At 46.6% G+C, this 13,358-nt stretch overlaps 1 protein-coding gene across 1 annotated transcript; it reads right to left on the bottom strand.

Moving 5' to 3' along the window:
- Positions 1-3,835: 3,835 nt before the first annotated feature.
- Znf12 (zinc finger protein 12) lies at positions 3,836-11,116 on the bottom strand. Its single transcript, XM_090324130.1, has 5 exons — positions 10,979-11,116; positions 10,031-10,094; positions 8,623-8,749; positions 8,114-8,209; positions 3,836-6,742 (listed from the first exon to the last, which is right to left on the bottom strand). Exons 2-5 carry the CDS (start codon positions 10,043-10,045, stop codon positions 4,917-4,919), a joined length of 2,064 nt encoding a protein of 687 aa, XP_090180256.1. The 5' UTR covers positions 10,046-10,094; positions 10,979-11,116; the 3' UTR covers positions 3,836-4,916.
- Positions 11,117-13,358: the final 2,242 nt, after the last annotated feature.

Here is a 13,358-nt window from a genome sequence, read left to right as displayed (position 1 = left end):
AAGGTTAGGTCAGAAAGAAGGCTCAGGTTCCGTGAAAGTCCTCACAGGGAGAGTAAAAGGGCCTCTTAATGATGCTCACCACATAATCAAATCTGCATTTTTTTTTGTCGGTGTGGGGTTTGAACTCTGGGTTTGGGCACTATCCCTGAGCTCTTCAGCTCAAGGCTTCTGCCCTACCCCTGGAGCCACAGCCCCACTTCCCATTGTCTAATGGCTAACTGGAGATAAGAGTCTCATGGTCTTTAGTGTCCAGGCTGGCTTTGAACTGTGATCTTCATATCTCAGCTTCCAGAGTAGGATTACAGGCGTGAGCCACTGCACTTGGCTTCAAATCTGTATTTTTTTGGGGGTGTGTGTTTAAATTTGTTGGGGATCTGAACTCAGGGCTTGGCCACTGCCCCTGAGCTTTTAAAAAAATTTTTTTTCCCCAGTCCTCTTGGGGTTTGAACTCAGGGCCTGGACACTGTGGGTGGACACATTTAACACTCTACTACTTGAGCCACAGCACCACTTCAGGCTTTTTCTGTGTATGTGGTACCTAGGAACCAAACCCAGAGCTTCATGAATGCTAGGAAAGCCCTCTACCTCTAGGCTACTCTCCTGGCCCTGAGCTTTGCTGCTCAAGGCCATGTCACTTGGAGGACACAGCCCTACTTCCTTGGTGTCCTTTTTTAATCTCAAAATATGGCTCCTGGGCTGTTAAAACTCCAACTCCAGTTCATTAAGTCTGGTTTTCATCCTCTCATTTGTCTATGAAAAAGTGAACCCCAGCTACAATTCCTCCCCTGGCCTTGGAACACAGGTTCATTCAAGTTCTTGGCTGCCATCTTGGTGTGGGGCTATGTGGTTGGTGGTCAGCTTGAGCAGCCATGGCAGCATGGCTGAGGAGCTGTGGCTACAACCGGAGCCCCGGGTCCCCTTCTTCACCAAGCCTTCTCCTGGTGGCCTGGCTTAGGCTCTAGCTCAGTTCTGTTGGGAACACAGTAGATCTCCTGTCAGTTCCCCAGAACTATCAAAGCAGAGGGAGGTTTGGCACATGAGTTTTGGCTTAATCTGCTTTTGCAAAATGTTTCATTTAGCATGAAATAATACCTGAAATCAAGTTCTGAGCAGGCAGTTTCCTCAGATTAAGAATTACTGCAGAGGCTGGGAATGTGGCTTAGTGGTAAAGTACTTACCTACCATGCATGAAGCCCTGGATTCAAGCCCTCACTACCGGGCAGGAGTTTGGCCTAGTGGTAGAGTGCTTGCCTAGCATGCACAAAGGCTGGGGTTCAATTTCTCGGTACCACATACATACAAAAGAAAAAGCCGGAATGGTGCTGAGGCTCAAGTGGTAGAGCTCTAGCCTTGAGAAAGTCCAAGGACAGTGCTCAGACCCTGAGCTCAATCCCAGCACTGGCAAAAAAAAAAAAAAGGCTCAAGTCCTCACTACCACATAAACAGAAAAAAACAGAAGTGGCCCTGTGGCTCAAGTGGTAGAGCACTAGCCTTGAGCACTGAGAGGCTCAGACAGAGCCTAGACCCTGAGTTTAAGTGCCAGGACCAGCAAAAACAACAAAATAATAAAAACTGCATGTGGGCTACAGGAGCATAGCCTAGTGGTAGAGTGCTCGCCTAGCATGCAAAGAGCCCTGGGTTCAATTCCTCAGTACCATATACACAGAAAAAGCTAGAAGTGGTGCTGTGGCTCAAGTGGCAGAGAGCTGGCTGTGAGCAGAAAGTGTCTAAGGACAGTACCTAGGCCCTGAGTTCAAGTCCAAGGATTGGCAACCCTCCCACCCCCCAAATCCCTGCATGTGCAATTTAATCATGCTAGTTTTTTGTTGTGGTTGGTTGTGGGGCTTGAACTTAGGACCTGGGTGCTGTCCTTGAGCTCATTTTGCTCAAGGTTAGTACTCTGACACTTGGAACCACAGTGTCATTTCCAGTTTTCTGGTGGTTAAAAGTCTCATGCACTTTTCTGCCCAGGCTGGCTTTGAACTATAATCTTCAGATCTCAGCATCCTGAATAGCTAGGATTAAGGCATGATCCATTGGTGCTTGGCACCATGTTAGCTTTTGAGTCAGAACTGTTCTAGGTTCCAGTAGACTCTGATTTGGCCACCTTTTTTTTTTGCCAGTCCTGGGGCTTAAACTCAGGGACTGGGCACTGTCCTTGGACACCTTTTGCTCAAGGTTAGTGCTTTGCCACTTGCATCATAGCCGCACTCCTAGCCTTTCCTAAATATGTGGTACCAAGGAATCAAACCCAGGGCTTCATGCATGCTAGGGGAGCACTCTACCACTAGGCTACGCTCCCAGCTCCCTAAATACTACTTTCTAAGACCTATTGGATTTATTTTTGGTGTCAGCCCTGAAGCCTGCACTGTCCCTAAGCTCTTCAACTCAAAGCTACGGCCCTACCCTGTGAGCCACAGTGCCACTGCCAGTCTTCTAGTGGTTAATTGGAGATAAGTCTCATGGACTTTTGTGCCTGAGCTGGCTTTGAACCGCAATCCTTAGATCTCAGCCTCTTGAGTAGCTAGGATTACAGGCATGAGCCACTGGTACCCTGTCAATTTATGATTTTTATATATAAAAAACATGGCAGTCGAGCTCAGTGATATAAAATGATAAATCAGTTAAATGATATGATACTGGACTAAGTATTTGAAAGCAAACAAAATTAGACCCTTAACACACACTATGTTTCTAATATAATAACAATCCCTGAATAATAAATTACCTCAAACAAATCCTAGGTGTTAGAAAATTGCTGTTAAGTTTCCAAAAGTTAATTCTGTGGGTCAAGGCCAGGACAGTTTAAGAGAGCATACACACTTAATTGTTACAGAAAATAATATAAATCTGTCTCCAACCTTCAAAATAAGTGATTTGTCTAAAGTCCAGTTCTGAATTGCATAACTTCTACAAAAGTATAACTATGAGAATGTCTATCACAAGCAGAACATTCTAAGTCAACTGGCTTCACAATAAACTGTGCCTCAAAGATGAAAACAGTGGAATGGCAACAAGACTGGCTGGTTCCGTGACATCCAGATGCCATCTTCTAGTCTTTCTGTGCAGGCCACCATCAGAGTATAATCCATTGCTGAGAGGCATTGCCATGAACCATGTCTGCACAGGTAATGCTCACCAAAAGACCCTTCTCCATCTCGACTGAATCCCAGGACCACTGAAATCTTCCCCAGAAACAACCTGTGAGCTATCTTGTCCCCTTTTGTGTGTCTACACATGGGTGCTTTAAATTACCTGCTAGCGATAAGGACTCCCTCGTGACTGGAGCTCATCAGGACTGCCCTGTGAGGATGGACGGGTGACCTGGGGAGGTACCCACTGCGTCTGCTGCACACCTGAAAGTGTTCTCCACTCCTTCAGCAATGGGGGCCTGGGGCATGGAACTGAGCACATTCATAAACACTAGTGTATCAAATCACAAGACAGCACTTCCTCTACACACACCTCAGGAAAGCACTGAAAATAAGCAGATGAGGCCATGGGATGGGAACATTGTGAAGTGCTTGTTTCAGTTGCAGAGTGAAATAAGTACTAAAGCTATTTCTTGAACCAAGAGACTTCTGGCTTAATTAAAATGTAGGTCTATGTATTGTTTACTATCTATTTTACACGTATTTTTATCTCCTTTGCAGACTCAGCTATACTTGAAAATATAAACACTTCTTAGTGGAGGGCATAGTTCATTAACAATAGCAAATGTACTTATAAACCCAGGGAGGCATATAAGGAAAGTATATTTATCATATTTGTGGTACTTCTTAGAATGGGTGCTCTTACCATATATGTTACAAACTAACTGAACATGTAATTCCTATAATGTAACATGCTAGAAAAACAAACAAAAACCTTAATTACTGTATTCCTTGGGACCTGTTTGAGTTTAATGTGGACAGTGAGCTATACCGATGAGTTTATATCTCCTATTTCTACAGAGTATGTTGCTTCTTCCTTGTTACAAAAAGTGTTATATCAGAAACATATCTTTTGATAGTAACTGTATTCAAAGGATATTTCTCACTCCTCCAATTGAAAAAACTCCCTGAAAAAGCAGTCTGAATTCATGGTGAAATACACACACACACACACACACACACACAAACATCCTATTTGTGCAATTTTCCCCCATGCAGCCTGGCATCTAGTGAGACATGTGGCCATGTTGTAATTGTGGTTTCTACCCTGAATTTTTAGTGATGAATCTGACTACTGCACAGGGCTCGGCCGCACTCACCTGTGTTGCGTTCTCAGCTATATTAACGTCCCTTGGTATTTGGGAGCCAGGCTGAACCCGCTAGATGCTCAAATCATGACATAAATCAATGTAGTCTACACAGTCCTCCCACGTGTTGTAGATTTGGGGCAGTACTAGGGTTTGAACTGCAGGCCTCGTGCTTGTAAGACAAGCAATGAGCCATGCCTCCAGCCATTTCAGTTTCAGTTAACATTTTAAACAAGGCTTTCAGACTGGAATTCAGTCCTCCTACTTCCGTTATCATCTGCAGCTAGGATAGCTGGTGTGTACCACCACATCCAGTGTTTTGGTTAGATGAGACATTCCACTGCCTTACTGCTGGACTTGAACCTCGATCCTTCCATTCCCTGCTTCAGAGTATCTGGGTGTGCACCACTGCACTTTGTCCTTCCATGTACTTCTCAATGTTCTCTAATTTACTTACCTAATACAATAAATTACTATGTTGTTATAGTGCATTTAAAATACAATGACAAGAAACATTGGTTATGTTTGGTACAAATGTAAATTTTCCCCCAAGTACTTCCAGCGGGTTCAATCTGTGGCTATGATGCCCAGGGATACAGAGAGCCATCTGTATAACGTCTGACTGCAGGCGGGAGCGTCAAGCTCATCATGCTGAAACACGTGTCGAGGTCTGACTTCAGAGGAGCCTTCCCACATCCACTATGTCCCCATTCCCTCTCCTGTGAATTCTTTGATGGCTATTGAAGGCTGACTTGTGGTAGAACTTTTTCCCACACTCTGTGCATTCGTAAGGCTTCTCGCCTGAGTGGGTTCTGTAGTGCACAGTGAGGTAGGACATCCGAGAGAAGGCTTTCCCACACTCGTTACATTCGAACGGCTTCTCTCCTGAGTGGATGCGGTGGTGGATGGTGAGGTAGGACATCTGGGAGAAGCACTTCCCACACTCGTAGCACTCGTACGCTTTCTCTCCGGTGTGCGTCCTCTGGTGTCTGTTCAGGGCCGAGTTCTGGCAGAAGGTTTTCCCACACTCTCGGCACTCATAGGGCTTCTCTCCAGAGTGGATTCTGTGGTGGATGGTGAGGTAGGACATCTGAGAGAAGAACTTGCCGCAGATGTAACACTCGTAGGGCTTCTCCCCTCGGTGTATCCGGCGGTGTCTGCAGAGGGCCGAGTTCTGGTAGAAGGTTTTCCCACACTCGCTGCACTCGTACGGCTTCACGCCCGAGTGGGTCCTGTGATGGATGGTGAGGTACGAGAGCTGGGAGAATAACTTCCCGCACTCGTTGCATTCGTAAGGCTTCTCCCCAGTGTGCACCCTCTGGTGCCTCATGAGCGCCGAGTTCAGGTAGAACGTTTTCCCGCAGTCCGCACACTCGTAGGGCTTTTCTCCCGAGTGGGTCCTGTAGTGCACAGTGAGGTATGACAGCCGCGAAAAGAACTTCCCACACTCGTTGCACTCGTAGGGCTTCTCCCCCGTGTGCGTCCTCAGGTGGGTCGTGAGAGTGGACTTGCGGCAGAAGCATTTCCCACACTCGCTGCACTTGTAGAGTTTCACGCCAGTGTGGATTTTCTGGTGGTCGTTGAGGGCCGACTTCTGGGAGAAAGTCTTCCCGCAGTCGTGACACACGTAAGGCCGTTCCCCCGAGTGCGTCCTCTGGTGCTGGGTGAGGTGGGTCTTCTGGCAGAAGGACTTCCCGCAGTAGCTGCATGCGTAGGGCTTCTCTCCTGAGTGCGTGCGCTGGTGCTGGATGAGGTGCAACTTCTGGTAGAAGTTCTTCCCGCATTCGCTGCACTCGTAGGGCTTCTCCCCCGTGTGAGTTCTCTGGTGGACAGTGAGGGTCCCCTTCTGGCAGAAGGATTTCCCACACTGGTTACATTTGTAAGGTTTCTCCCCCGTGTGCGTCCGCTGGTGTATAATAAACTTTGACTTCTTGCAGAAGGATTTCCCACACTCATGGCATTCATAGGGCTTCATTTCCGCGTGAGGTCTCTTAGGCACACTGAGGTCTGACATCCGGAGAAAGGCCATTTCTGATGCATCCCAATTATAGGACTTTTCTTCCACGTGATTAACAAAAACTGGGTCCTTTGGGAAGGCTTTCTGGCAGTCCATGTAGTCAAAGGGTTTCTCCAAAATATGAATTTTCTGATAAATATTCTCTTCATTCAGGGTGTAAGCATTTCCACTTTGACGGTACGAGTCACCTCCAGGCTGGGCTTTCTGAAGCTTCCCACAGCCACTGCATTCACTGGGCTTCATCCTTGCGTAGCTTCCATCACTGCTAATGTATTCTGGAACGCAGACCAAACTCCTTTCACAAGCATCGCACTGAGAGGCTCTTCTCAGAGGAACAAGGTTCCTCTCTGCCCTCAAAGCTTTACTGGAAACACTGCCTCCCTCTTCCACCAGGCTTTTGTTGTTGCAGAAGAAGAGTGACCTTGAATGTTTATCTTCACCTTCCCGCACACTGTTCACCAGGTTGTCCTTTTGCCAGACCTCATCTAAAAAGAAGTGAAACGAACTGACGTTAGTGCATCTTCCTACACAAGACATACTGAGAATAGAACGTAGTGTTTCGTCTGGAGGTAAGTCGTGGACAGACAGTTTCCAAATGCCTTCTCCTTATTCTTTTGTTTGGAACAGACACACCCAACAAGGGGAAGAGGAAGTGAACTGACTGACAAAAGCACAGCATGTATGATGGTGGCTACTCTGTGATCTTTGGTTCAAAACAGGGCATACAGTAAAATCCACAGAGCAGGGACTGGTGGACCAGGATTTGGATGGAAGAATGAGGGAGGTATGAATGGATTCACATACAGGAGAGTGGACAGGAGCCCAGCTGCACAAGGAAACAAGACCGTGAAGCAGGGCTCGCCTGGTGGTGGATGAATGCCTTCCTTTCTATTACTTCCTATCGTGTGGGGAGAGATGGATCAAACTTGAGGCCTCACCAATTTTTGTGGTAGCACTTTTACTACTCTACATTTAGCCACCCTGTTTTGCCTTTTTCCCAATTCATGCAGTATTGCCAAAACATTCATACTTAAATTTTCTCATTTTTTTCTTCCCTCAAACTGTAAATGCGAGCCAGGTGACAGTTACTTAAGCCTATAATCCTAGCTACTAAAAAGGCTACTATGATCTGAAGAATGTGGCTTGAAGTCCAGGCAGACTAATCTGTGAGACTCTTAATCAGCAAAAAGCCAGAATTGGAGATACTGTTCAAGTGGTAAGAGTGCTGTGAGTGAAAAAGCTGAGCAAGAGTGTGAGGCCCTGAGTTCAAGCCCCAGGATGGGCACAAAAACAACAGTAAACTCTAAGTGGGACTCTCCTTGCTCGGAAGGAGTGTTCTGGAACACCCATGTTCAACAGGAGTATGAAGGGGTCCACAGAACATGTCCCCTTCCTAAGTTATTCCGGTAATGGTGGGATGCAAGCCTGGACTCATCTGACAAATTCCTCCTGTTCCTATTTGCACAACGTGGCATGAGTGCTGTGTGACGGCTCAGGGTGAGCAGTGATGACGGACATGACAGCCCCCACCTCACGGGGCTGGGTGGGATAATGGGAGTTGGCAAGATGCTCAGGACAGCACTTAACACAAAGCATGTGATCTGTTAGCAATTACCTCACGCATTTTCTTAAGTCACATCTACCTTATGACATCACCATTTAAGGTTTAAGACCCTGGCAGTAGAAAGCAGAACAAAACTGTATTATAAACTTGTGAACTCTATAAACACATGTTTTTATAGGGAAAGGCGATGTCTTTGGAGAGAGTCAGGTACCTGCAGTAGAAGAGGTCTGGGGCCATTAGAAAGTTCCTGAAATGCTCCCCAATCATCTGCTCTCTACCTCCACTAACATACCTGGGCAGCTCTGAAGTGGGAATGCTCCTTCTACTATCCATGGCTCTTCTCCTTGCTCCAACTTAATGATAACATCTGGTTTGATAATGTGATATCCTGTTATGAGAAACAAAAGAGAACTTGAACTCATGCCAGCAGCACAACAGAAATTCCCCAGTGCTTTATAAAAACCAGAACCTGGCCTAGTGGTAGAGTACGTGCCTAGCATGCACAAAGCCCTGGGTTCCTTGGTATAACATATACAGAAAAAACAAGAAGTGGTGGTGTGGCTCAAGTGGTAGAGCGCTAGCTTTGAGAAAGCTCAAGAACAGTGCCGAGGCCCTGAGTTCAAGTTCCTAGGACTGGCAAAAATCAAAATCAAACATCAAAATAAAAACTAGAACCATTCACAGGGAGATCCAGACCGAAATGCCCCAAACAGACCAACGTTATTATTTAAGATTCAATCCCTTAAGGTTTGAGCAGTCTCACGATGCATTTTAGCAGCTGAGAAAGCAAGATGTCCTCACCCAGGGAGACGAGGTGGCTGTAGTTTTCTAGCATCACATCCCGGTATGTTGTCTTCTCATTGGCATCCAGCTGCTGCCACTCCTCCTGGGTGAAGCCCACTGCCACATCGTTGAAAGACACCGGCCCCTGTGATGATCACAGTTGGGTGACATGGAAAAGACACATGGGGACAAGAGCGTCTCAAGATCACAGGCATGCATCGCTGCATCGTGGAAATGTGAAAATTCTCATGCATGTTCCAAACTCAGATTTCATGTGATCATGGCCCCTTTGTCTTTTAAAAAGATAATTTTATTCTTATTAAGTTATCGAACAGAGGGGTTACCAGTGCAAAAGTCAGATCAGTACATTTCTTTTTTTGGACAATGTCATCCCTTCTCCCAGTTTCCTCCCTATTCCTGCCTACAAGTTACAGCAGTTCATTTTCCACACAGTATACCAAATAGCTGACTGCATTTGTTCACTCTTCCTTTCTGTACACCTTCTTAATGAAAACAAAAAAATCCAAACAAAGACCACCACCACCACCACCGTCTTTTTTTGACAGGGTTTTGCTAGGTCATCCAGCACCCAGGGTGACCTGTAATTTGCTTTGCATCACAGGTGGGCTCTCAACTGCATGGCCTCACAAAACAGGGAGAGCCTCCTGAGGGCAAAGGACAGCAGACAAGCATGCAGCTGGCCAGTGGGAGCCCTCCTGTTTAGCAAGAGAGAGACAGCTTCTCTCAGACATGCCGACTCCAGAGCATCAGCCAGGCCTGTCCAAGGAACATGGCAAGGGCAGGGACTAGAGGGATAAGACGGGATAAGAGAACCACAAGACACCACCTCCCTCCCTCTTCACCACTGGCGTGGCCCTGCTAAGAAACTGTACTGAATTACAGATGGAGACCCTGCGTGGGCCATGTATGCCATCAGGCCAGCTTTCTCATTCTGAGAAACTAAAAATATGAAATATCTGCTTTCTCAAAATGAAAAGATTAAGTGATTATATGTTAATACTGGAGAATAAAAGAAAATCAACTTGGAGGAAAATGTTCCCTATCATCAGATTATGAGAGTAATTATAAGCTAACAAGAAAACACAACGATACCTTGGGAGAAATGGGCATGGATATAAACAGGTACTTCACATAAACAGGATGTGTGTGCTTCAACTATGTGACAACTATGAATATAAAGAACATGAGACACTTGTATTCTGGCTTTGAAGACTGTATAAAGGAACATGCAATAGACAGGTATTAATAAGAAAAATGCTTGATGCTGACTGCTGCTTCATTTCATCTGACTATACCTTTTTATCTAGTTCTGCTTTCCAATTTAAGAGTTTGAATCCTTGTTCTCTTTGTCAGTTATACTGTAAGCCAAGATAGAGGAGAAATACAAAAAAAAAGAAAAACTCACCAGGGATGTATTCATTTTCTGCTGCTCTTGCACAAATCTGGAGAACTGTAGAAGCAGGGTAGACCTAGACAAGGGAAAATAAGTGTTGTTATTATGTGTCACCTGACCAACCAAGCAGGAATCTCATTCAAGAACATAACCGGAAAGTTCCAAGACAGAAACCTTATTGGACACTATCACTTTAGGTGCTGACGAGGACCTAGGGAATTCACAGCAACCACCTGAATCTTTCTGATCCACTTACCTGGGGGGGGAAAAATGCAATTCTTACTCTGAAGGAAGATAGTCTACCATGTTAAATGTAAGAAAGGGATTCTTACACAGCACTCCTGAAGCATGCATACGTGTGTGTGTGTGTGTGTGCGTGCACATGCGTGCTTGTACTAGGGCTTTTCCCCTGAAGACATGAGCCACTGGTGTCTGGCTTCCTTTATTTTTCTTATTGTTTTTACCTACTGAAGATCAGAATTTTCCCTCGGATGCTCAGAATAACAGAACAGCAGGCACGGTTGAGGCTCCATTTATATATGTCAAAGCGATGCTGCCTCCAAAGGACATTTTTTTTTTAAAATTAGGAAACTTATTGTGAACTAAATAGTTCCAGGAATCCTACAACCTTACCTCCCCACAAACCCTTGACCTTGGTCAACTCACCCACCCCCTCCTGCATCAATGCAGGCGATACAGAAGACACCTCCTGCCTGGTACTATCTGGTTCTACAACTAAGGGCAGAGCTGGGGGTGGGGAACCTGCAGGCGGAGCTGCAGGAGGAAGGGGCGTCAGGGAGGGGAACCCGGCCCGGTCATACCCGCTGCTCAACCTTCGCCCCCCACCTGCCTTCCGGGGACCCGCACGCAAGGCGGCCCTGCGCACCCCGTCCTCCCTGGGGCTCCGAGGGTCTGAGCCTGAGAGGAACGAGTTCGGGGCCTGCGCCCCCGGCGACTCACCGACCCGCAGTGACGCCTTGCCCGCCGCCACTGACAGCCCCGGCTTCTCCGGCCCTCAGCCCCGCAGGCTCCGGGACGCTCGCCCACTGGAGACCAGAGCCGGGCAGTGAGGGCTGAAGGGACTGCGAACCCACAGGAAGTCAGGATAGAGCGGCGGCGGCGGCGCGCAGGCGTAGACGCGCATGCAGGGGGTGGGGAAGGGGGGAAACGCGCATGCGTAGCATCACACCGGAAGTTGGCGGCCCAGGGTTCTCTGCTGGAGCCAGGACAGGTACCAGGACTCTATTTCCCAAAAGTCAATGCGATACCAGGGTTAGGAACCGTCTCACAAGTCCCTACCTCGTCCTCTGCTGCAAAGAGGCGCTACGCTGAGGGACCAATGGCTCCTGCATTCATTGCGCCCAGGTCTGTCTCCAAAGTCCTCCTCCTGGCTTTAGCATCGAGGTTGTGACAGGCAGAAGTGCTACACATTTCACCCAAAAAGGAGGGTACAGCAAACGTCCAGCCATGTCTTCAAGGAAGGAAAAGAAGGTAGATGTGGTAGCTCTTGTAGATCACACCACTAAATGCATTCAAAGGATCAACACAGAACCAGAAAGGAGAAGCCCAAAGCAGAAAACACACCCTGTGATCTTACCTCTCAAGAAGATCATGTTTAAGGTTGGGTGAAGATGCTCATTTTTCCCAAACTGGACACTGACAGACAAGAAAATAAAAGTCACATCTTCAAAGAAGCACTAAGTCATACTGCAATGCCCAGCACAGGCAAACCACAGAAGAGATCGCCAGGGTGAAGGAACCTCATTTTCTAACAGCCTCAACCTACAGGGTCCAAGGATAGAGGGACTAGTCGTAGGTGAAAGGACTTAGCACAGCTGGCTCTTCATTCTCAGACTCATTCCTGAATTTATCTGGTAATGGACGTGGCTGCTTGAGCTGGCTTATTGCCTTTAGAAAAAGGAAAAGGAAAAATTTGTCATACCTTGTAACAAATAATAGTGATAGCTCATACTGGGGGCCTGGACTAAACTCACAAGAAGCAAGGAGATAGAGACGTTATGTCCCTGGAAGTCTATATTTCAGAGGAATGACACTCAGAGCTTTTAAAATAAAGTTAAAAAGATTAGTAATGACAGCAGGGAGGTTCTATACTTTTTTTTTTTTTTTTTGGCCAGTCCCGGAGCTTGAGTTCAGGGCCTGGACATTGTCCTTGGGTTTTCTCAAGGCTAATGCTCTATCACTTGAGTCACAGTGCCACTTCTTTTAATGTGTATGTGGTACTGAGGAATCAAACCATGGCTTTATGAATGCTAGGCAAGCACTCTACCACTAGACCATGCTCCAGGCCCAAGGTTATATACTTTAAAAAAATCTTTAGACATATAACAAAGGGATTGAACAAGTATTGCCAATTGCTTGAGCCTGAAATCGAGTTGGCAAGGAGAAGCCTTCCAAGCGTCAGTTCCCAGCTCTTGTGTGCTCCACACCCAGCCCTGAGTGCTCTCCACCCCCTGTGCTCTTCTTGTTTCATGGTTTGGAAATTCTCCCCAGGGCCAGCCTCTGTCTCAGGGGTCTGAAATTCTGAGACATGGCGATTTCCTATGTTTTCCCGCTTTGCATACTTGTTTCAGCTGGACAGGAAATGTAGATCCCATGACTCCGTCGTGGGCAGGAAGGGGGAAAGTGTCCCATTCATCCTCTCTGCCCAGGGGTCTCACTAGAGACTCTGGGGGATCAGAAGGCAAAGTTCTCTTCATGGGTCAGAGATTATCACTCACCAGAGGTCAATAGGAAGGTCACAGGAGCAGACCAGCAAGGAGAAGGCTGTGGGATGGATTATCACCTTCCAGGAACCCTAGTGCTGGCTCTGAGGGTTCCCACAGCCAACGACTCAAGGCCAGCTACTGCCCTGCCAGGTTATGTCTCCAGTTTGCTTCATGCTCCTCAAAAAGCATTTTCTGTTTATATCCTTCAATACCATTAAAAAAATAACCCTTGCTCCATTTGTCAAACAGACATTTCACTGAACGTATATTTTGTGAAGAAATTGTATCAGGCGGGCCCCAGTCTAGTTCCATGCCCCAGTCTGGTACTCGCAAAACATCTTTGCTTCATTCTGCCTCTGCCACATTAAACCACCTCAACAGGAAATAGAAGTGATATATATATATATATTTTTTAAAAAATTTATTTATTTTTCACTTTTTTTTTCGTTGGTTATGAGGCTTGAACTCAGAGTCTGGGTGCTGTCCTTGAGCTCTTTTGCTTCAGGGACTTTACTACTTTTTGCCACAGCACTACTTCTGATTTTCTGGTGGTTAATTGGAGATAAGAGTCCTGCCCAGGATGGCTTTGAACTGTGATCCTCAGATCTCAGCCT

This window comes from Megascapheus bottae, chromosome 34, assembly GCF_031878675.1.
Source record: "Megascapheus bottae isolate mThoBot1 chromosome 34, mThoBot2.hap1, whole genome shotgun sequence".
Lineage (NCBI taxonomy): Eukaryota > Metazoa > Chordata > Mammalia > Rodentia > Geomyidae > Megascapheus > Megascapheus bottae.
This window is presented reverse-complemented; position numbering and strand designations above follow the sequence as displayed.